The sequence below is a fragment of the Mustela putorius genome, unplaced genomic scaffold, assembly GCF_011764305.1.
Source record: "Mustela putorius furo isolate JIRA1106 unplaced genomic scaffold, ASM1176430v1.1 tig00000224_pilon_pilon_pilon, whole genome shotgun sequence".
In the NCBI taxonomy this organism is placed as follows: domain Eukaryota; kingdom Metazoa; phylum Chordata; class Mammalia; order Carnivora; family Mustelidae; genus Mustela; species Mustela putorius.
Genome location: NW_025421321.1, coordinates 36,865,776 through 36,890,428, shown reverse-complemented (window position 1 = coordinate 36,890,428; position 24,653 = coordinate 36,865,776). Strand labels below are relative to the sequence as shown.

The 24,653-nt window shown below is 45.9% G+C and overlaps 1 protein-coding gene across 2 annotated transcripts in view; it reads right to left on the bottom strand.

The window, feature by feature from the left end:
* The window catches only part of ARHGAP25 (Rho GTPase activating protein 25), an 85,509-nt gene that overhangs the window by 13,445 nt on the left and 47,411 nt on the right, over positions 1–24,653 (bottom strand). The window contains exons 3-5 of one of the 2 annotated variants that reach the window (XM_004742099.3): positions 23,638–23,725; positions 18,904–19,020; positions 4,766–4,973 (exon numbers count right to left, since the gene is read on the bottom strand). In XM_004742099.3, coding sequence (XP_004742156.1) covers positions 4,766–4,973; positions 18,904–19,020; positions 23,638–23,725 — 413 coding nt within the window. The remainder of the gene's footprint in view (positions 1–4,765; positions 4,974–18,903; positions 19,021–23,637; positions 23,726–24,653) is intronic. The other variant, XM_004742102.3, reaches the window with a different exon arrangement.

The window sequence follows — 24,653 nt, the reverse complement described above, 5'->3', positions numbered from 1 at the left end:
ACACAGGACACCCAGCCTCATTGAACCATAGAGCTGTGCAGACTCACACATTACCAAGTCATTACAATATTGTGAGGTTAGTACCATGACCAGGAAACCCAGCACCTAGGACTGTATGAAAGTATGAAAAACAGGGACACCCAGTGGAGAGTTGGGGAGCCATGGGGACAATCTGAAGAGTGACAAGAAGTTATAGCAGGGGGAAGGGAGAACATGGGGAAGGGAGGGTGGGGAGCAGAGGTCCTGCTGCAGACACATAGATGGTATTCTGATGGCTACCTGTTAACGAGGGAGGCTCGGGTTTTTCCAGTACAGCTTCTCCAGCTTACAGCAGGAGTGGGTAACCCTTGGCCCAGGAGTCAAATCTGGCCCACTGCCTGTATTTGTACAGCCTTTGAGCTAAGAATGGATTTTATGTTTCTAAATGGTTGGGAACAAAACTCAAAGAAAGCTTATTCCATGGCCTGTGAAAATATGAAATTTGAATTTCAGCCTCCCTACAATGTTACAGGAATACAGTCATGTTCATTCATTTTTGCATTGTCTTTGGCTCATTTTGTACAAAGATTCTGCTAAGAGCTGAGCTGAGAAGCTGCAGCAGAAACCAACTGGCCTACAAAGTCTCGATATTTCATATGTGGCCCTTCATCGAAGTCCACTGACCTTCTGCATTTATTCTGCAGTTCCGTAAGAGAAAATAAGTCTGAGTCTACCATATGCTTGAAGTTCATTAGTGAAGAAATTATTTGCTTCATATAAAAAAAATCAGTATTCTTAAGCAACTGTCCAGGTAGTATTTTGAAAAGCTACAATGTGGTAAGAGGTTCACACCATGTGAGTGTCTCCTTAGTTTTAGGGATGGGGAATATAGAATTGGCTGGGAGAAGAGCTTCCTGGAGAAGGGGCAGAATGGGTCAGTGTGGGCAGAAGGAGGAGAAGGGAGGCATTGGAGGGGGCAGAAATGAGAATGTCAGGACTTGACATTCTGTCTTGACCTCCCGAGTAAGTATTTTTTGTTTGTTTTAATAGCCAGTGTTCAGAGCTGTCTCCTGAAAAGGCCCCCCTTTTGCAGCCTCAAAATGAGACTGTAAACTGGCATAGAGCCCAGACTGTGGTCCACTGTTGCCTCAGGAAATTGAGGGTGGGAACCATTCACTTAAGGTGGGGATTCTGGAAAAGCCTTCCCTGCTGACTCACTGCCTAAAAATATTCCTGGGCAAAGCCCTCTTGTCAAAATACATGAGAAGTTCCCAAGAAAACAGCAGAAAGACAACCTGCTGACACACATTATCCGAAAGTCCAAGAGTGGGTCCTCCTCATGCCCCAGCACCACAACCATCTCTATGGTCTTAGTAAGATCCAGGGCCTCTCCCTCACTCCACATCCAGTTAGCTTCCCAAGCCCCTCAATCCTACCCGAATGTCATTTGAGTTGCTCTAAGTCCTGCCCCCCACCCTTCACTGCTCTATTTCAGAAGGTAATGGCCTCCTGCCAGGATCTTGCCCCAGCTTCCTCTCTGGCCTCCTGCCTCCACGGTTCCATTCTCTGACATTCTGTCCACTACCTGGCACAGTCCCCAACACACAAATTACACCCAAGCAATGAATGTTGCCAACAACAATTTGAAATAAGAAAGACAGCATCAATGATACATTAAAAAAACAGAATCTTTCGAAGATAAATGACAATAACAAAAACCACAAACTACTAGATAGTTCAATCAGAAGAAACTATGATAGCAAAAATATCTAACATTAGAAAAAAGAAAGGGTTATAACCATTGATATAGTATAGATGCTTCAAAGTTATAACCAAAGAGCACAATTATCTATATAAATCATCTGGGAATATTTAAAACCAGAGGAAGCTTCCTGATTCATTTTACTGGGGGAAGATAATTCTGTTTGTCCTGACTAACCCCTCGTGCCTCCTTAGTGTGTCTGAGTGTAAATGTCGTTTCTCTTTGGAGGGTCTCTGTAAATCCACCAGAATATGCCAAAGGCTCCTATTCTGGGGCACCTGGGTGATGCAGTCCATTAAGCATCCCACTCTTGGTTTCAGGGTTGTGAAAGTGAGTCCTGGGTTGGGCCAACTACAAGTCCATTTAAGCTGAGATGCCCTTCAACAGACAAATCAATAAAGAAGATGTGGTCCATTTAGACAATGGAATATTTCTCAGCCATCAGAAAGGATGAATATCCAGCATTTGTGTCAACATGTATGGAACTGGAGGGGATTATGCTGAGTGAAATAAGTCAAGCAGAGAAAGATAATTTTCATATGTTTCACTCATATGTGCAACATAAGGAATAATATAGAGGACATTAAGAGAAGGAAGGGAAAACTGTAGTGGGGGAAATTAGAGGGAGTGATGATCCATGAGAGACTGTGGACTCCGGAAAAAAACTGAGGGTTTCGGAGGGGAGGGGCAGGATGGGGGGATGGGTTAACCCAGTGATGGGTATTAAGGAGGGCACGTATTGCATGGAGCACTGGGTGTCATATGCAAGTAGTGAATCATAGAACATTACATCAAAAACTAATGATGTACTGTATGGTGACTAACATAATAAAAAAAATTTTTAAAAAGACTCTCTCTTTCTGCCCTTCTCCCCCACTTTCTCTCTAATAAATAAATCTTTTTAAAAAGGGGGGAGGCTCCTGCTCTATGTTCTCAGAGTACCATCCAGTTTTCAATTTTAGCACTTAACACAATGGAAATTATGCAATTATTTCAGGAAATTTTTGGTTTAATATCTGTGCCCCCATTGTAACAGGGTCAAATCAGTTGTCACAGTTATAGTCTAAATTTCCAGCATGATTTTTCCTGATTTTGCTCTTCCTTCAACCCAATGAAACATCTTTAAATTATTATTTTTTAAGTCAAGGACAAGGGCAAATCAGGAGCCAGGTGACTTCTGAGTTCAACCCCTGATCCCCCAGAGATTAGCCCAGGCACCACGGATGGCTCTGCCAATCCTTCCGTGGTAGCACGGACCTTAAAATGTGGCACGTCTGTATGTGTCTCAGAGAACTACAGCTATCAGAAGCCCATTAATTTTGTGGATGGCAGAAGCTCAACAAAGAGATTTTTAAATGTACATGTATATGTTTAATGAGAATCTGATCTAGGTGCTCTAGAATCTACCAAATAAAAACTCCTTTGTTTCTCTTCATTCCAGTGAGACAATTTGGGGGATCTAGAACCACACGTATGACCAATGTAGGTCTGGATGAGTACCTACAAGGTTTACGTAGACCTAAGTCTCGGCCCTCTTAAGAGCCCCCAGGCGACCCCTCCTAGTTCTCATGTGTAAACTCTACTTCTTAGTTCTGGGGATGGAAGGGTCATGACAAGCTGTGAAACTTTCCTTCTTTCAGCCCCAAATATTTCCCAGGAATCAAAGACTATGACTCCACCACCCAGGCTGACTTTATAGGTCCATAAAATCAAGCCCAAGGCAGGTTATCTGACAAAACCCTACAATCACCTCTATCCCTCCTGGCTGAGTGTTCACATCCCTTTAGCAACAACTCACCTTTATCTTTTGATCAACTCAAAGCTAATTAAAAACATAAGAAGAAAACAGAATACAAAGTTGGTGAGCTTAATTGAACAGCTGTCTGATAATGAAATGCAATTTATAGTGCTGCTGAGAGGTCCGTAAATTTGATGCCCATAACCCACTACAGTTACTGTAACAACTCCACCCATTGCTTTCCTGTAAAAATACAGTGCTCTTGATAAGTTAACCTACTGCACACCGAGGGCAGCAGAGATGGACATGTGGTGGGTCAAACTCAGATAGTGGCCGTGAGACTGGAGAGAACAGGTGGTATGAGAGATGCTTCAGGGAACAATGGGCATTGCTGGAGATGGGAGAGGATATCAGGGAGAGGGACCTAATGGCATGTAGCTGTTCATGGTTCTCCCAGGATCAACCCTGTTCCTAGGTCATAAATAACCTCTTGGGGAATTTCAACCTTTGGAAACTGGATAGAGTTGAGGCCTGTCTCCCCAAATCTTGATTTATGGGCTGCTGATTTGGAAAGAACAATAGCTCTTTCTTGCCAGCAGGACAAGAACACACAGGCAACCAGGGTGAATATTGCACAACAAGCGGAGAGCGTCCAATGTCGGGGTGGAGGGTGTACCAGCTGGCTGCGGCAGAGCAGGAAACCTTGGCTAGGGAGCAGCAGGAGGTTGGGCAGGCAGGCGATGGTGAGAAGAAATGTCACTACAGCTGGTAGGCCCCAACCAAACCCGGGAAAGCTCCACAAGGGAGACATGGGGGCATGCCAGTCTGCTTAGTCATCATTATGTACTCTCTCCAAAAAGGCTCAGAACTAAGTTGAGAGGTGGACGCTACTGCAGTCTTCCAAACTAACAAGAAGTCCTGGTTCTGGCCATTTCCGGAAAGCTGTGGAAGAACATCAGAGCCCTTGGGTATAGAGACAGTACGTTCTCCACCACGCTGAATTGAACCGTAGAGCCAGCTCAGCTCTTCCACAGTCCTCATCGGCCCGGCATTGTGGGCCTCAAGCTAGGTCCCCTCCCACCATGGCACTCCCCCTCCTGCTACATCATCGAGGCCCTAGTTCTAGTTCACGTCATTCCTCCTGTAAGTGATCAGCAAAACAGAAGGCTCTCTTTACCACCAGCCAGGGCTGTGGAAGCAGCTGTGCAAGTCCCATAGCTCAGCTGGTAGAAAGAAGTGTCCCTGCCTGAGTGAGGCAGGGGGAGGGTACGCTGAGGACAGGGTACCTGTCAAAGGAGGGCCGCTCCCCAGCATCAAAAGCATCTCTGAGCTGCTTCACCAGGTTGTCCTGCCCAGGCAGTCGGAAGATGCCCTCTTCATTCAGACCATGCTGGAGGATGAACTCTGCACACTTCTCCACCAGGATGGGCACCAGGTGGGGGCCGAATTTCTGCTCATAGGCTACGGTCTCATCCAAACGCTGGCCAAACACAGCTGGGAAGAGAAAGACAGGACCTGCTCATCACTCTGACTTCCATTGAATGAACTGGTAGGTCATAGTGCTTTGCCCAGATCTGGATTTCTTTGTGTTGCCTGTAACCTCAAAAGCTGTAGTGCAATGATACTAGATGAAAGGCAGGAGACAAGTCACCCATAATATTTCCTGGGGCTATACATTTGGGGCAGTCTCTGTCAGTCTTTCTCTCTTGACCCACATTCTTACAAATTTAAAATAACAACTCACTTTTACTGAGTACATGTTGTGGGCTAGAAACTGTGCTAAGCACTGTGCATACCTGTTCTCATTTAATCTCTACAGTAACCCCACGAGGTAGTAGAGTCGTTTTACTCACCTTACTATGAAAGACACTGAGCCTCAGAGGCACTAGTGAACTTGCCAAGGTCAGGTGCCAAGGCATGGTAGTCAGAATTCAAGCCCAGGCAGTAAACTCAAGGAAATGTGCTCTTAACCAAAGCAGAAAACAGGCCATTTTGAATTCTGCTTGTGTCATATAGCTTCAAAATATAACAGTCTATCACATGGCTGTCTCATATTGTATGAAACCATTGCAGCATTTTTAATAATTTAGATTGTTTACTATGTTTTACTACTTTTATTTATTTATTTTTTTAAGATTTGCAAGGAGGAGCAGCGGGAGAGGGAGAAAAGCCTTAAGCAGATTAGAAGCCTGACCCAAGGCCTGATCCCGGGACCCTGGATCGTGACCTGAGCCTAAATCAAAGTTGGTTGCCCAACTGACCGAGCCACCCAGACACCCCATATGTTTTACTATTTTTAAAATTGCCACAGTGAACATGCTTATCCACCAAGCAGAGTTCCTGGAATATATTTGGTGCAACGTATAATTTCTAATTAATTGCTTAATTGATAAATTAACATTTGGATGGGTGAACATAGGCTTTTTACTCTTTTGAACTATTTCCTTAGGGCAGATTCCCACACGTTGAATTACTAGGTCAAGTGGTTTGAACATTTTTATGACTCAATGGTATGCAAATTGTTGTCCAAAAATATTTTTCCAGATTACACTGCCTCCAGCAAAGTATGTGTGGACCAGCTCTAACCCAGCCCTGTCAGTACTTGGCTCTATAATTTCCCCATTCCAGTGGTATAACAAGGTTAGTTTTTAAGTCGGGATAATCGTTGGCTACCCATTCTCCTACCAGGTACCCAGGCCCTTTGGTTCCTGGAAGCTCAGAAGACAGGTCATGGCTTCACCTCCGCCTGATTTTCCCTCTGTCATAATTAGGCCCCTGCTACAATGACCATTTCAACTACCAGGACACTGCTTCCCAAAGTCCTTTGGTTTTCCCCATGGGACTCTCTCTTTCAGGTCCGCTGTATCCAGTCTCTAACTAATGTGGATTCCACCTGGGAAAAGCTGTCCTGAGCTCTTGAATCTACTGTGTCCTCTGCACTCCTAGCCACTGCCCTAAGGCAGACTAGACTACTCTCTCACCTATGACAGCTGTGGTCTCTTCCCTTCTGACGTCTTCAAAACTCTCTTGCTGCTTACCTTTCTAAACCACCTCCAATTTACCTAAGCACATTCCCTTGCCCCCCAACCCTGCTCTTAATAGTCATCTACTTCTTCCCCAATTGTCACAGTGGCATTTTCCAAATTACCCCCTCAAAGTCCTAGGGGCTTCCTCTGCAGCCCCTCATCACATCAGGTGTTGGGAAGTGAAGGAGGTGAATCTGGGAGGAACTGAGCATGGGGTTGTGGGGGGGGGCGGTGGTCCTTGTACGCCCTACTCCCAACCAAATCCACTGGACTGTTGTCTGTTTTACTTACTGCATTTCAGTGAGACCGTTTGATGAACTATTTTTGTAGCTAGAGTCTGATAGTTGGGGCTAGCATTGCTTGGGTTGGCATTTGACCTGACCCCCCCCACACACACACCCCAGTCTGACTTCAGATCACGCCCCCTAAGACGCCTCTCCCTGATGTTCCCCAAAGCCACAGCACTCTCCAGTCATCATGCCCTTGGATGGTCTTCTCAATTTCCAGTCTGTTCATCTCTCCTTCCTTGTTTGCTGGAATTCTATTTGTCTTCCTTGGCCTGACTCAAATATCATCACATCTGCCAAGCTTTCCTTGACCCTAGCCTGAGAGACTTTGTCGCTACTTTGTGTACCTGTATTCCTTCTCAAATGTCACAATCCCTTTTGACATTGTATGGTAATTATTTCTATGTGCCCATACCCTCTGTATGACTAGGTTCCCCACTTCTGGAAATATGGAGATGCTCTCTTTTCATCCCCAGTGTTCAGCCAGGCATAAGGTAGATAGAAAGTAAGATTTGCTGAATTACTTAAAGAATTATTTCTTAAGCAAGTGCTTTCCCTGATTAATGACAACTGTGGTGTTTCTTTAGTTTAGGCACTGGTAGAGATCTCCTTGGTGAAGAATTCAGCTTCACACTAACATTTATTGAGTGTCAGCAGCAGGCCATGTGGAATGAGTAATACAGACAAGAGAATGTAGGATATGGTTCTTGCTTTCAGTAAGATTGCACTTGAGTCATGGAAATGAAAGGACAACATGCAATATAATAAGAAACAATTAGAGAATATCAACAGCAGTATAGAATTTGGTTCCTATATGTCTGTAAATGATTGAAATAATCTGACTTAAAACAGACCACATGGCATTTGTAAAAATCCCTTGAGGGGCACCTCAAAGAGGGAGGCAGATGGGTTTCAGAGCAGCTGAAACTCAGGCTGAAGGGGCCCCCTGGACCCTGACAAGGAACCATATCCCAAACACGATGTGGGGATGTACGTGGAGACGTCAGTGCTGTCAAATGGGAGCTCTATTCCCGAGGTCCAGAGGCAAGAGCTCTGTTTGCAGATGACCTGGAATCCAGCTCCTTCTTACAACCCTTTGGGTAATAAGTCCTGTAATTTTTCTCCCCAGGGGAGATGTGCTCATCCTCTATCCCTTCCAGGCCCTGCTCTCAATCATTGTGATGTCACTCTCGCCAGCAAACCCACATCCCAACCCTCATCTCTCCTCCATCATCTCAGCTCTACTGATTCCCAGTACCCTCTCCACTCCTCCATCTGGTCACCCAGTGCTCCCAGAGCTCCCAGGGCACACAGCATTCCATATCATGGAAGGTCATATTCGCAATCTCGGTAAAAACTTGGTTCCAAATCTTCCCCACTTGCCTTGCACTCACCACCCCTTCCTTCCCTTCTCTGTCTCAGCAGATGACCTTGGCTCCTCTTTAACTTCTCTTCCTAAGTGAGGACATGATGATGATGTCCTCATCCTCAGGCCCTGACTTTCTGGTCCCTCCTCCTCTGCCGGTCTGTCTGTTCTCAGAGGAAGAAAACAACCCTGTGCTTTCCTCTAAAATATTGCTTTCTCGGCCTGTGGGTTCCATCTTTTCTTACCTCTTCTAGGACTTCACTTCTTTTGTATTTTAAATTTTTCTTTTTTCAATTGAAAGAGCCCACGTGAGTCCAAGTCTGCCAATTTATTAAACAATAACTTCCTGTCCCAGCTCTCAAACCACCACTACTTGTCTTCCTGTCTTCATCAGTATACTCATAAGAGAACATGTCTACTTCCAGCCTCACCGGCTCTACTTCTTCACTAATCAACCTCTCAGCCTCTCAGCCCATCCCAGTCTGGTTCCATTAGCCTGAGTCTTTCCATCCAATCCACTCAATAAAATTTCCAGTTCAGAAATGGCCAGGCATGGCCTATGTCCATTCCACACCCTGCTGGTCTTCCCTGAAGACCCTTGATGCTGTTGATTCTCCTTCCTCATCAAGACTTTATCCCTATGTGATGACAAAGCCATCTGTTCTCATTCTATTCCTATGTCCTTGCCGGCTTCTCTGCAATCTCCTTTACTGTGCTCCTTCCTCCACCTGCTCCTTTATTTAGTATGTCACTTCCTGGCATTCCAACTCAGCCATCTCCTCCCTCTAGATATTCTCTTTGGCAAGGTCCCATGATTCTGTACATTTGGATATCGCCTATAGACTGATAACTTGTAAATCCACATGTCTGGTTCAGAGCTATCTGTCTATCTATCCATCCATCCATCCATCCATCCTTTCCCGTCAAAAGTCTAATGGCAGTCCCCCCAGTGTCTTCTCCAATCTCACTCTCATCCCACCCCCAACATTCCCAAATCATTACTTATCCTGTAGCCTTCTTCCCAATAAATAGCATTCAGTCACTCAAGCAGTAAAGCATCAGGCACTTTCCTAGGCACAGAGAGTACAAAGCCATCAACACAAGGTACTTGCACTCAACAAACCTCATTAGCTGAAGTGTGAGTGTTAGGATTGTCTGCAACACCCTCTCTTTCCCTCGAAACTGATCAGCACTTTCTAAATTAAACCATCTCTCTTCTCTGTCCTTGCTGCTATTGTCAAAATTATTGTGATGGTTTCTTTTGCAACCCTGTTTCTTGTAAACTCCTCCCACTAGAATTCACAAAATCATTCAACAAATACAAACTGAGTATCTGCTGAGGACGAGCCTCTCTGGTAGCTGGAGATTAGGATAAAAAGAATGAAAAAAAAATGTCTTTGCTTTTGAAAACTCTGGAACTAACACCCTTCCTCCTTCTTTCCACCTGGGAACCTGATTTTCCAGCAGCAGGAGTTCCAACTGTCTTCTCCTCAGAGGGAACTGGTCCCTCCCTTCTCTGTCCTCCCAGAGCGCCCATAGATAGCTCTATCCTACCATTTCTCAGGTAGTTTAGTTTTAAACATGTCTCTCTTCTTCTGGACTGTGGACTCCTCAAAGGCAGACAGCCTGTCTGGTTTACCTTCTATTTTTATTTCCTGGAGCAGAGCCTGGCACATGATGGACCAGTCCTTGAAGAGCTTTCACCGGCGGTCTCCCATTGCTCTCGTCCCCCACCCCTTCTCTTCTGAAAGTACTCTGATCAGCACTTCTCCAAACTTGCTCTTGTCAAAGAGATCAATGGCCTTTACATTTTTGAAACCAAGAAGTCAAATTCTCAGTCTTCCTCTTAACTGCTCTATCAGCACCATGTGACAGAGCAAATCACTCCTTCTGGAGACACTTATCACATGGTTTTTGGCACTCCCACTTGGTTCTCAATTTATCTCACGGGCCACACTTCCTCAGCCTTCTCAGATAATTCCTCCTATTCTCCCTGTCCTCTAAATGTAGGAGTGTCCCGGGCCTTCCTTCCCTCAACCTCGTGTGTTTCCTAGCACTCCCACTGTTTTCATATTACCCATATAACAAAGACACTGAACTACATGCCTCCAGCCTAGAAATCAGTCAGAGCTCTTCCCTCCAACAAGAAATGGCCACAGCAGACTGTAGATACCACAGGACCAACAGAAGAGGAAGAGCATCCTGGTTTTCTTTAGTTTGTTTCAATCAAGCTTTGTCACTCTCCATCTCCAATCACATACGAGGAGTCTGGAATAGAAAACCTTCCTTGGACTCCAAAGACCCAATCCTGAGTCACACCTACCTCTGACTTCTCAGTCCTGATCACTACCCTTTGATTCTGGGTGGACATGAAAGAGCCTAGACCCCAAGGAAACGAGGGAAGGAAGAAGACAGCAGACAGTGGGGTGGGAGGCACTTGAAGACCATTCTCCACCTCGGGCTCCCCTGCCTCTCAGGCTGCCCCCACTCCTTCAAAGAACTAGTGCCCCTGCTCTTCCTGCCCTTGGCCAGCCAGTCACTCAAAATTGTTCCTCACTCCGGTCCAGCCACTATTAATAGAGACATTGCCATCTTAATGGGTACAAATCTTAATTGATTAATTCTAATAGAGTGTAATAATTGTAATTATTAATGCATTTAATTAATTAGGCTAATTTTATGAAGACATGCCCTAGAAGGTGTCGTGTGCGCTCTCACTTAGTCCTCATAAGAACCTTACAAAATGTGGTGCAAAAACAATGAATATTGTTACGCTGAAAAGGAAAAAAAAAAGAACTTTACCAAAAAAAAGACATTATTGTTCCATTTTACAGATGGATAAACTGAGACTTAGATTAGGAACTTGTCCACTGTTGTATTTACCTCATGATTCTAAATTTAATACTTTAATCTTTCTTGTTTAAAGCCAGTGGAATACAATTGTCTAGGTGAAATTTTAAACATCATTAAGTCTCAAGGGGAAGAAGAAAGGGGTAGGCGGCTTCCTAGTCTCTGTCTGTGGCCATCCTCTTTCACCCTTTACTTCTAAGCTTCCTCCTCAGACTTGCTAGGCAGCCCCAGGATACTGAGTTGCTCTGGGGAAGCGAAAGCGGAAGGATTATCTGTCAACTCCTTTCTAACCTCATCCCTCCCTTTCATATCACACATACATTCCTGGGTTCAAGACAAGAGCCCCTCCCCATGCTGCCTCTGGTCCAGCCCAGAGGGACTGCCCCGCCCCGTCCCCTTTTTCCCACTGGCCTTTTGTGGTTTTTGTTTTGTTTCTAAGATTTTATTTATTTGACAGAGAGAGAGGGATCACAAGTAGGCAGAGAGGCAGGCAGAGAGGGAGGGGGAAGCAGGCCCTCTGCTGAGCAGAGAGCCCGATGCAGGGCTTGATCCTGGGCCCTGAGATCATGACCCAAGCCAAAGGCAGAGGCTTTAACCCACTGAGCCACCCAGGTGCCCCCCACCCACTCGCCTTTTGACCCAGCCCTGGTACCTGCTTTCCAAGGGGTCAGTTCCAGGAACAGTCCCATCTCCATAGGAGAGGGAAGGGGAGCTGGGCAGAGTGCCTTTTAGTGGAAGAGTTGAATCACAAAATAGGGAAGAAATACCTTTCTTTCGGAGCTTGGGGGTTTTCCTCCTGAAATTCCAGCAAGAGAGCAGTGCCAGGGCAGAAAAGCCACAGCCCAGGTCCCACTGCGGCATCCTAAGAACATGAGGCATGATGGGGTTCGAGGAATCACAGCCTCTGCCGGGGCCAGCCTAAAGCCTTCCCTCCTCTCCAACCTGGAAGAACCATCCTCTCTCGCTTCCAGATCAGCACATGCTTGTAAATACTGCTCAGGTTCTGACTCCAGCGCGGAAATCATGGGATCTGTCGGCACCTGCCCCAGGCCCTCCCCCACTCCTTCCCACACTACTTCCCCTCCCCACTCACCTTTACACACATGAGTCTTGGCTTTTAAAGAGTGAACATAAAGCTGTCAGGCCCGCAATAAAAATAAGTGCCTCCTTTTACTTAGCAGCTAATTGTCAACTGCCATTCAAGGGATAGAATGGAGGTGGGTTAAAAAAAAAAAAAAAAAAAAAGAAAGAATTCCCCGCACAAGCCCTTACCAGCATTGCCCCATATATCAAAGTGTCTGGCAGGAACACAGGATTTCACTTAGTGTTGATGAAGCCAGCCCACCCTTGTCTGAAAATGCTCTCAGAGTTGCATGTGGCTCAGTCAAGCCTTCAGAGAGAATGATCTTGGAGGTGGGTTGTGGGGTAAGCCGAGACGATTCCCCCCTCCTGTTGAGAAGATTTGAGCAAATACTGCAGCAACCCTGCCAGACATGCCCAGGAGACTGGGAATGGACTCTCAGCATCATGAGGGGACAGGTGAGAGCAGGAGGGATTGCCAGGAGGAGTAATGCGATGACTGCCCCCCTCCCCCATCGGTGTTCATCCCTCCATTGGCTCATAGGCTGGGAATCAAAGACTCCATCGACACCACATTCTCCTTCCATGCCACATTCATGCCCATGTCGTGGCAATGTTGCCTTGGAAACATTCTGCACACCTGCTTACTTTTCTCCATCTTCACCACCACCACCCTCATGCAAGCTGCCTTAGGAGGAGGACCAACAGCTTTAGCAAGGCTATGTCCACTGTTCTCACCTTCCTCTCACTCCAGAGCCTGTTCTCCTTTCTGTCACAGGACCTTGATATGTGCTATTCCTCTGACTGAGATACTGTTCTCTTCTCCCTCCTCTGCCTACTTAGCCTCTACTAACCCTTCAAATTTAAGCTTAATCATCACTAGTTCAGGGAAGCTTTCCCTAAACTTCTTGACAAAGACATTTCTCCCCATTGTGCATTATGGGTTCTTCCTTCATGGTACTTTTCCCAGCTGTAATGTTATGGTTTGGGGGTCGATTCATTTCTGTTTTCTATTAGACTTAGAGACTTAGTCTTTTCTCACTGGGGTATCCCCAGGGATAGCACAGTGCTTGGCTCATGCTCAAGAAATATTTGTTGAGTAAATGAATGAATAAGTATCTGTCTTCGGGTGCCTGTGTGGCTCAGTGGGTTGAACGTTCAACTCTAAATTTCGGCTCAGGTCATGGTCTCAGGGTCGTGGGAACAAGGCCCGTATCAGGCTCCACACTAAAAAGGGAGTCTGCTGGAGATTCTTTCTCTCTTCCTCTGTCTCTCCCCCAGCTCATGCTCTCTCTCTCTCTCTCTCTCTCAAATAGAATAAATAAATCTTTAAAAAAAGAAAAGAAAATGGTATCTGTCTCCAGGGATAGGGGGACTACTGAAAATAAGGAAAAATCAACCTTTTGGGGGAGACGGTAAAAGAGAAAAAGAAAGAAAAAAGCCATCCTTCTTAATATCCAGTTTATCTAAAGAAAAAGAATCAGAACACACGGAGTAACAATGAATCACAGAGATAGGACACGCCCACGGGCTAACCCTGCTGTAGATTGTGAAATCATGTTCTGAACCATATGGACAATTTAGGAAAGAAGAGGAAGAAAAGGAACCCAAGGCATGTAACAACCCACTGTTCATTTACTCTATGCCTAGTGTTGGCAAACACACAAATATGCTTAAAACACGGGACCTGGCCCGGGCCTTACAACCAGGTTGGTCAGAGCAGAACTAGGCACGATTTCCAACCAATCAGCATTTTGCAATGTGGCCTGCCTGCTCCCTGGGGGGTGGGGCAGACACCTGGCTTCAGGGTGAGGATGCAGGCAACACAGAGCCCTCCAACGGAGGGAGAGAGAAAAAGGGACTAGTCACTCAAAGCCCAGATGGGATCACCTCCCTTCCTTTTCTTCTACTTAATTTAGGAAAACTTGGAATTGCATCCAGAGCTTTTGGGAAAAAAAGTGAATCTAACATTTCCAGCCAGGCCCTTAGGAAAGATTGGTTCAGAAAAAAAGAGATAAATTGGCTGGCTAGGAATGAAAAGCCTAGAACCCCAAGGCACATCATGGTGCTGCTTTCCAAGGAGTGACGTGGTGATTTACTATAAGAAATATGTTTTTGGTCTTTCAGCCATTTCTTGCAATAGAGCTCCTAAAACTCGTGGCATTTGCTTCGAGGAGAAAGATAAAGGTATCTTTTGTTATGTTAGGGAGGCGAGTTTTGAAAAGCACCTTGGATGTGGGGGGGGAATTAACAATGGAACCAACCTAGTGATTACAGGATTAGAGCTTTCTGTCCCATCCACTGACCTCCAAAGAAGGGAGAGGAGCTGGAGATTAAGTTCAGAACAGTCAATGATTTAATCAATCATATAGATGCAATAGTCTCCATAAAACCTAAAAGGCTATGGGGTTTGGAGAATTTCTGGGTTGATGGATACCTGAAGATTTCCGGGAGACTGGTATTCCTTGAGATGGTCTTTGCCACACCTTGACCCATGCATCTCCTCCATCTGGCTGTTCCTAAGTTAGATCCTTTTATAATAAAGGGGCGGTCTATTAAGTAAACTGGTTTCCTCAGTTCTGGGACCCCCTTTGGCAAATTAATTGAACCCAGGGAAGGGGTCATTGGAACCTCCAGTCCACAGCCATTGGGTCAAAAGCACAGGTGACAATCTGGACTTGAAACTGGGACCTGAAATGCATGAAAGGGGAGACGTCTTGTAGGACTGAGCCCTTTGCCCGTGCAATCCGATTCTATCTCTAGGCAGATAGTGTCAGAAGTGAGTTAAATTGCTGGACATCTAGCTGGTGTCCAAGAATTTCTGGGATGTGTGGAGACGTATTGGAAATGGTCCCAGAATGGGACAAGGTGAGAGGAATGTTCAGAGCTGCTAGGAGGCAGGAGGAGCCAAGGGGAAAAAGCTGGGCCTGTCATGGGAACCACGTGGGCCTTCTTTTTTGTCAAGGCAGCACGGCAGCCAGAAAAGAGACTGGGGCAAGAAAGGCCTTGGCTCTGCAAAACCATCATGAGAATAACTTCTAAAACATAGTTTGGACTCCGTACCTGGGTAGTACAAAGGGACCCTTTTTGGGGAAGAGCTTCCACAGCTTTTATCAGATTCTCTAAGGGATCTACAAACCATGAAGAGTTTCACCAAAGCTCACCATTAACACACTTCGAGCGAGATCATTCTAGAGGCAGCAACCCATTTTCCAAATAGTTTCCCAGGTAAGCTGATGGTCACCAAGCAAGGAGGAGAGCCTACGGGAATAGAACCCCGGACCACCACGGGAAGAGAAGGCCATTTCTTCACATCCAGTGCGTCAGGCACTGTTTCGATTCTGGGATACAACACTGAGCAAAACGGAGAAAGAGATTCCTGCCAAGTAGATTGAAGGTTTCCTTCTAACCAGGAGAGACCAACTACGGACAGACGAGTGAAATATTTAGCGAGCTCCTGGAGGATAGTACTGACGAGAAAAATGAAGAAGGAAAGAGGGAGAGGAAGGGTCAAGGGTGGGCCAAGGGAGGCCTTCAGTGTCAGACGGGATGATGATCACTGATGTCTGAGCAAAGACCTACAAAAAAGCAGAGTACCAAGCCACACAGCCACACTGGAAAGAGGATTCCAGACAGAGCAAATAGCGATGTACCTGAGGCAGGAACATACCTTGGGTATTTGGGGAAAAGCAAGGCAGCTGGTTTGGGGACCACTGTTGTAATTCAGATAAGATGGTAGGGCAACTCAAGGAGGATGCTGGTATTGGAGATGCTAAGAAGAGAGCTTTTCTGGGTGGGAAAGGCCCATAGAAAGTATCAGGAAGAGCTGGAGAGAGGCAGCAGCATCTCTCAGTGACTTTCCAGTGGTTGAGGGGTATGCCCTGCAGATGGAGTGGGTCCGGCTCAGAGGCACTTTCCGAGTGTCTACTGTGACAAAGCTGCCTATGGAGGCAGGAGCCCCGGCCCCACTCCTCGGCAGCTGGGCCCCTCGGACTAATCATCTACTTCCTGAGGACGGAAGTTTCCTGACTTACAAACAGGAAGAACAAATGTCAGGCTTGCTTCATGGCCTCAGACTGGACCCTCTGTTGCCTTAAAATGCCTTCTCCTCCCAAGATCTAGCATTCAGATGCAACTGGAGGCTTTGGGAACCTCTGAAATGCCACGCCAGGGACAAATTCTGTTCTTTGAATAAATAAATATGCTGTACTCTTTCTTTCTCGCCCCTTGGACTTTCCCTGGCCTGCAGGATTTACGCTCGACTGGCTTCTCATGTGGTAGGGGAAAGAAGAAATCCCCACCTGGAGTAGGACCCAGTAGAGCAGCTCCCCGTGACAAGGCTAAGCTGAGCACCATATAAGGCATGGGGGCTATTCATAAGGCAAGCACTGAATGTTGACTCGGAATATGTGCAAAATTAGGCAACATCCACTACTCTTGTCAGCTTGCAGGCTGTCTAAAGCGCCGGGCTGGGGAAAGCAGGAAACGGTCCACAGGACTCGGGGCCAACAAGGAGAGTCACCGCTAAACCTCCCCAAGCTGAACAGCAGAGAAGAGAGCTTTAATCAAAAATCTCGTCCTGGACTGATTAGCATAGCAAAAATGAAGTGTCTAGGAACTGGGAAATGGGTAATGGAAGCACGCTCCCCTTTCTTTAACGGGATGCAGCTGTTCGGACAATGGTGGCAGGCACTCTGGAGTTTGGGTGACCCATCAGTAACTTTTTTTCTCCCAGCCCCCTGCTAGGCAGGTCGCAGGCTGCAGGACTGCCTCCTTGGCCCAGCTCCTGAGTCTGCAGGGGGTCTCCTGACCCCAGCTGAGCCAGGTGGGTCTTCTTTCTCAGGAGTTTGGAATGGGGTGGTGGAGGTTGAGCTCAGCCTCTGCTCTGCTTGAGAGAGAAGTCCAGGAAAGCTGGCACAGCTGTCTGGGGCCACGGGCAGGAGGAAGTCCCGGAGCACTGCGAACTTACGCAAACCCAGGCAGGCACGCGGAGAAAAGCAGAATGCGACGCTGCACTGCCCCAGAGAATCCAAAAGGATAAGGTCTGGGCCCATAGTCCAGTTCTTGGCCCCACCCTCTTGAGTCCTCTTGGCAATTCTCCCGTAGTCTCTGGGTAGCTACTATCCCAACCCAGTAAATCCCTCTTTGTTTACCATCGTTGCATGCGATTTCTACTTTTTGCAACCAAATAATCCCTGAAATGAATCGATATAACAACATGGGAAAAAGCCTTTAGCTATAAAATAAACGGTATTGTATATATTCCATGCTTCTGGGGAAAAAAAAAAAAAGGAACGTAGATATGAATATTACCTAGAAGGAAAGCATAAAAATTCCTCTGCTGGTTGTAGGGGTAATTATTTTCCTATATTTTTTCAAATTTCCACAAAGTTGTTATGGTGCTCCTAATTTCTAAAGGCGCTCATAATTTCTAAAGAAACCATTGGGCAAGCCAATAAATATTTAATATTGGAACTGTAAAAAGCTCCCCACTTCCAAAATAATAGGCGGCACAGTTGATAAATAATTATATACGGGTATCCTGGAGTTGACAGAAAGTGTGCTCCTAAAAAGCTGACAGAAAGTGCTCACTCGAGATGGCCCACATCAGTTCCTCAGATTTTTATGAAAGGAAAAACACATGCTGGATTCACCTGTTTTGTCAATTGCAGATGTTTTTGTTTTGTTTTAGTTTTTTACAAATTTCTATTTAAATTCAATTTAATCTAGAGTTGCCTCTTGTTAAATTGAATTTAAATAGAAATTGCACAAGTTAACATACAAGGTATTATGAGTTGCAGGGGTAGAATTTAGTGCTTCATCACTAACGTAGAACACCCAGTGTTCATCCCATGACGTGCCCTCCTGCCTGCCCGTCACCCAGTTACCTCATTGCCCCACCAAACTCCCACCCAGCAACCTTCAGTTTGTTTCCTAGAGTTAAGGGTCTTTTATGGTTTTCCTTCCCTTCCCCTATGTTCATCTTTTTTGTTTCTTAAATTCCACATATGAGTGAAACCATAAGGTATTTCTCTTTCTCTGACTTTTTTCTTTTAGCATAATACCTTCTAGTTCCATCTGTGTCGTTGCAAAAGGCAAAATTTCATTCTTTCTGATGGCTGGGTAATATTCCGTTATATTTAGGTGTGTGTGTGTACACACACACACACACACCTAATACATATCTACATATATATGTATATATATCACATCTTTATCCATTCATCTGTCAATGGACATCTGGGCTCTCTGCCTATTTTGGCTTTTGGGGACGCTGGGTTAATTGCAGATATTTTTTTCACAGTTTCTCCTCTAGTGTGGACCCAACACCCGGGTTGCCAGAAAACTCAAACACATGAGTCCTGGAGCCCAGAAAAGTGCTCACCCTGAATTCTCAGAGCATGTGGGAGTGGGGACACAGTTCCTGAACCTCCCCCCCCAGTCTGACCACCCCAGTTTCGGCCAGCCGTTTCACTTTCTTGTGCTGATCAGCCTCCCCCAGCTTTCGATATAGATCTTGCCATCACCCTCCGGCCCCACGACCCCATAACCGGGCAGAATCCTTGTGCCACAGAATGTTGTACACATCTGCCGCTGCGGTGTGAAGGGCTGCAGTCCGCCCAGCTAATCTAGAGTTGCCTCTTGAGCTCATGCAGGGAGCGAAGCTAGATACTTGGCAACAAGCATAACCTCAGAGTTGTCCTCTCATGGTCTCTGTTGAACACCGTTCAGGGAGGAATCGTGTGTGGAGCTACTAACTCCCCGTCTTTGAGCTGTCACAGATACCTGCCCAGGAAAGCCTGCAGAGTCCTTACCTCCAGAGGGTGTGCCAGCGACTCTCTTAAGGAATTTAACCCACTCCTCCATCTCGGCCTGAGAGCTGGCCATGAGGACATAGGAGTCCTGTCCTGTGCGACTCTGGTCCCATGAGGCTGGAGGAAAAAGTAATAGTAATGAAAGTCTTCGAGTGGTGAGTGGCCGGGACGAAGGGAAGCGAAGGGAAGCTGAACCTCGGTGGCTTCCTTGGTTCAAACAACACAAAAGCATTATCTGCTTATCCTCAAGGGAACCAAACATCGATGCACCCGAAACCCTAATTCCATACATAAACCACTGAACACCCGTGGTTTGCAAGGAGGATGCCTTGGGCTAAGATCTGCTCCTGTGGCGGAGAGAAGCCATTTCCTACCAGAAAAGAAGAGAAGTTCAGGGGGCAGTGTCAGTGTTAGAGAAGAGAGGCTCAGCCCATACAATTCTGAAGACTTCAGTCCATCACACCGTCACCATCAGCTTCGATATTTTCCTAAGCTACTCATGAGCTCAGCTATTGGGGTGCAGAGGATAACAGCAACTCAAGGAGCACGTGTGGGCCTTTCTCACAAAATCAGTGCTTCCCATTCAGAATTTCTACTCTCCTACCTGCACAAGACATTATAAACGGTAGGTTCTTAATCCATAGTTGACGGACAAATGAAGTTTGTTAGGACTTTCTTTACCATTTAGACTTTAAGCCCATGATTATGGACAGACATATGTAACGTTTCCTGGGTTTGTGTTGTCAGACAAAAGGGTGGCAGAAATGACAAGGGGGTGGAGCAGGGAGAGGATGCCAAGAGAAAGAATGAAAGAAAGCGACAAAAAGAAAAAGCGGGTCAGAGAAGGAAAAGAGAGGGAGAAGGAAAGCATCAAGCACAGGTCTTAGGAAGGACAAGAACATAATAGCATTCCCTTTCGATTACAAGTGGCTATTAAATTTCGAAGTGTCTGTGTAAGCACCAACTCATTCTTTTCACAACGTCAAGGCATTTCTCTCAAAAAGAGTTTGTTCTAGCACCCCAGTTGTGCCCAAACCTGTCTTTTCTTGCAGAGCAACAAAAGACCTTCAAAATCCCTTTGGTTCTGATCTCTTGAACTTAAATTACTATCACTACATTCTTTTATGCTTTGGGACAGCCCGATTCGGAATCCATCCTATCCCTGGGTCCTTAGCTGTTCTGACCAGAAGGGTCAGTCCATGGAGATCTGACCACTCCTGAGATCTAGGTGTTTCCAGAAGTAAAATGGGAAGTAAAACGTGGTCAGGGTAGAACTAAAGAATCCTGTAGGAATCACAATATCATTTTGAAATAGAAGGGGCTCTAGTATCATTTCCTCTCTGTAGCTCATGGAACTCAAGTCCAGAGATGCAAAGAGACCTGCCCATTGGCACCCAGGCAGTTACCACCACACTCAAGGTTCGGCCTCTGATCCTTCTGCCAATAATTGCTACTAGCCCCTATGGCTTCCAATTTGACCTTGGCCGAAATTTATCTGGCACCCTTCTCCCCCATGCTTATTCTCCAGTCTCTTGTGTATCAAAAGCATGCCTTTTCAGTTTACCCTGACTTCTGGGAGGTCTTTTAGTTTTGCCGTTAGTTGTGTCTCTCAACTCCACTGAGACACACCCAGCTCTCAAGATACTCCTGACTGGCCAGGGCTTTGATGGACTGATCCTTCTGATCAAAAGCCAATGACCTGATGACAAGAAGGATTCTAAATCAGGTCATCCCAAAGGGTAAAGAAGGTGAAGCTCCACGATATTAGATAGGTTCAAGAGATCAAAAGCAAAGGGAATTCAAAAATCTTTTGCTGCCCTACAAAACAATTAATGTGGGGCACATTGGAGTGTCCGCTCTATTTAAAATGGTAAGTGAGGGGCACCTGGGTGGCTCAGTTGGTTAAGTGTTTGCCTTTAGCTCAGGTCATGATCCCAGAGTCCTGAGATGGAGCCCCAATTTGGGTTTCCTGTTCAGTGGAGAGTCTGCTTCTCCCTCTCCAGTCCCCCTCCTCTGCTCATGCTCTCTCTTAATATCTCTGTCTCTCTCTCAAATAAATAAATAAATAAATAAAATCTTCTTTAAAAAGTAAAAAATAAAATGGTAAGTGACCAGCCACTATCTCCACCTCAACCAGAATTTTTTCTCTCTTTCTTTGCTTTCATTTTTTCCACTACACTCATTCCATCATAAGCAGCCCACTGTCAGTCTCCCCCATTAGACTATCATGTAGGCTTGTTCTTTTCTGGATTCCCGGTTCCTACAGTAGTGCCTGGCTCACAGCAGGTACTCAATAAATCTGTTGTTACATCTCACCAGGCAGTATGAGAATGAAATGCAACAAGAAAAATAACTCTCTGTATCCTTGATGACTTCCTTTGGGTGGAAGGAAAACAGATAGTTATGGGACACCTGGGTGGCTCAGTTGGTTGAGCAGCTGCCTTCGGCTCAGGTCATGATCCCAGCGTCCTGGGATTGAGTCCCACATCGGGCTCCTTGCTCCGCAGGGAGCCTGCTTCTCCGTCTGACTCTGCCTTCCACTCTGTCTGCCTGTGCTCGCTCTCGCTCGCTCTCTCTGACAAATAAATAAAACCTTTAAAAAAAAAACAACAGATAGTTATTCTGCTAGAGGTAAGTAGGGAGAGCAAGGCTTGCCCTGAATTTTTGCCTGCTCTAAAGAAAGAAACACATAGCAGAGCTACAAGGAAAGGCTTCTCTCTGGGTTTTGTGGCAGTGACACAGGTGATCACAGAGAGAGGGCCCTGAATAGGAAGGACATTTCTCAGGGCCAGCGTCGGTCCCTGAGAATTGTCTTGCCTAAGATCATGACAAAAAGAGGAACTAAAAAGTCTCTAAAGTGAGGCTTGCCTCACTTTAAGTTGACTGAAGACTTGAGAATGATGGCTCCTTTAGGAAACCTTTAGGAAAATGGTTCCCTACCTTATTACTGCTTTAGAATTGTTGTTTGTTCTTATGAGACACGTGTGGGTGCAAGCACTTGCACAAGCACACCCAGGGGCCTACAAGTGTACATGATAATGAGATACCGTAGCCTAGCAATCTTCAAGGGCACTAAGCTTTGGGTGCAAAGCCCACAGTGAATCCGAAGGAAGACCTCTCAGTAGGGTTACCCATAATGGAAAATTTAGGCTTGGGACACACATTACCATGGATGGTTGTATCCCATGAACTGTGTTGGGAAAGGGGTCCTTGGACTAGAGGAATCTTGTAGGAAGAAGTGGGGCTTTCTCAGGGAAGAGAGACTAAAAAACAAACTATTCTTCTGAGGAGGAAGAGAGATGGATAGAACTTCAGATTTAAAAAAAAAAAAAAAAAAAGGAGTGCCCACTAGGGAGGAGGCCCCAGAAAAGGTGAACTTTAAAAATTGTTTTTCTTTGGGCGCCTGGGTGGCTCAGTGGTTAAGCCACTGCCTTCGGCTCAGGTCATGATCTCAGGGTCCTGGGATCGAGTCCCGCATCGGGCTCTCTGCTCAGCAGGGAGCCTGCTTCCTCCTCTCTCTCTCTCTCTGCCTGCCTCTCTGCCTACTTGTGATTTCTCTCTGTCAAATAAATAAATAAAATCTTTAAAAAAAAAATTGTTTTTCTTTGTTTCCTATAGCAGTAGCAAGTTTCAGGATAGATTTCTACCTTATAATTTCCTCTAGTTATCCCCAAATGTCAAACACTGACTTGGCACTAACTATACACCAGTCACTATACCAAATGGGCCAAGTCGATTTCATTGTGCCAAATCGAGTTCTTTCTTTCATTCTCACTATCCTCTTCATTGTCTCCACGTCACAGATAAAGAAACAGAGGCAGGAAGAAATGAAATAACTTGATCACAGCTACCCAAATAGAAAGTGGCAGGGCCAGAATTCAGAGCAGGGCAGGCCAGCTCCAGACCAGGCACTCTAACTAACCTCATGGCCACGTTGCCTTCTTCATGATGTCTTATGCACACGCTGCCCTGTGGTAAGGAGGAGGTTAAGGGAGGAGTGCATGCTTACCAGTCAGGGGACTGGTGGCCTCCCCTGCTGTGTGGAGTTTCTGGCTAGGCTGGGGCTGGCAAAGGAGCCCGAGACAAGGAGAAGCAGCCTCAGCGTGCCAGGCTCACACAAACACCAATTCCCCTTGAGACAGAGTGGACCAACTCCCCTTAGCCCAGATGCTCTTGAAGAAGGGAACTCTACCCTGGGCAGAAGCCGCCTCCAGTACACTGCTAACATGCACGATACAGGACTTTCAGCACCTGTCATGTGTTAAGCGCTCAGTAATTCCCGGCTATCATTTCTTATTAGGTTGTGTTGAACCACATGTGACTGTTGACCTCTCTGTAGCTAACAGAGACCATTTTTGACCTACCAAAATGGCAATTTCACAACACTCGATTTACACTGTAACTGTTCATTTTAAGGTCCCACTCAGCTTTGAAACCGGGCTCCTTTTAGTGAGCAGGGCTGATGTACTTTCCAGAGTAGTGAGCCAGCGTCTAATGGAAAACGTTGACTCCAAGAGCGCCCTCATGAGATGCTTTCAGGGTCGAACCAAGTGTGCACCCACTTAGTTGGCTGCTAGATAATCAGCTAGTATAGGTTCATTAACTACATCCAGAATGATGATGCATTCTTACTCGGTCAGTCGGTTAGTTGGCTGACAGATTCAGCCTTGACTTCTAGGATCCAGAAGTAAGATGGGAATATAATGTAGCTCTTTCCCCACTGTGGTTGCCTACCTGGAATGACTTCAAAGACAAACTTCCCCACCTCTTCTGGGTTCGTGGCGATCTCCTTGACTGTACTTCCTGGTAGATACATGCAACCCTGAAAGATCAAAAGTTGGCCCTTTAAGGGAAGCAGCAATTTTGTCACCTAAAATTCAGCTGAAGGGCAGACAGGATTAATGATGGGATGGGAGAGGAAGACAGGTAGGTGGAGAGCAACCTGGAAAGCTAGCATATCACTTTCATCCCAAAACAGTAAAAATAAAATGCAAAATATGTTAGTACCATTCATCAAACAGTTACTAGGCGCCAGGCTCTGTGCTAAATGCCCTGAATATTTTATCACAATAAATCTTCCTAAGAACTCTCAGAAGGACAGACTGTTATTTTCCCCACTAGAGACGTGAAGAAGTAAGGGTCAGAAAGGTTAACTGGCTGATCTGAGATCACAGCACTAGTTAATCAGAATGCTATGAATCAAACCCTGGTCAGTGGATTTCAGAATGACAAGGAAGGCTTTACTTAAAAGTCCCACTTACTCTGGGGGAAGAAGTAACCATTAGAGTTAAACGTATTCACACCGAGTCATAAGTGGCAAACTGCAAGACCTTCCTGAAATGAGCACAAGAGGCTTGGACATCATAAATGAAGAGAGGAGAGAGAAAAGCCGTAAGAGAGACAGTAGTGGAGGCGGGGACACTGATGGGAAGGGAGGAATGGCCCCGGACAGGGAAGGGCACCAGCGGCTGTTCTCCCCTACATTGCAAGTCAACAGGGGTGGACTCTGTACAAAGATGGAAGGAGGAGGTCACGTGTCCTCCAACACTGAAGCACGGTGGATAGCCAGGGCGGTGGGGTGCCCCAAACAGAGGCTCGTAAGAATGAACTGTCACGCTTGCAAGAACAATGTGAGCCCGTTGTTAAACACAGCCGTTATCAAAAGTTTAATGATAGAAGCTTGTGACGAAATATTTTATATTAAAAATAAAGGTAATGATACTCAGAGTTCATCACTTCCCAGTCACTTA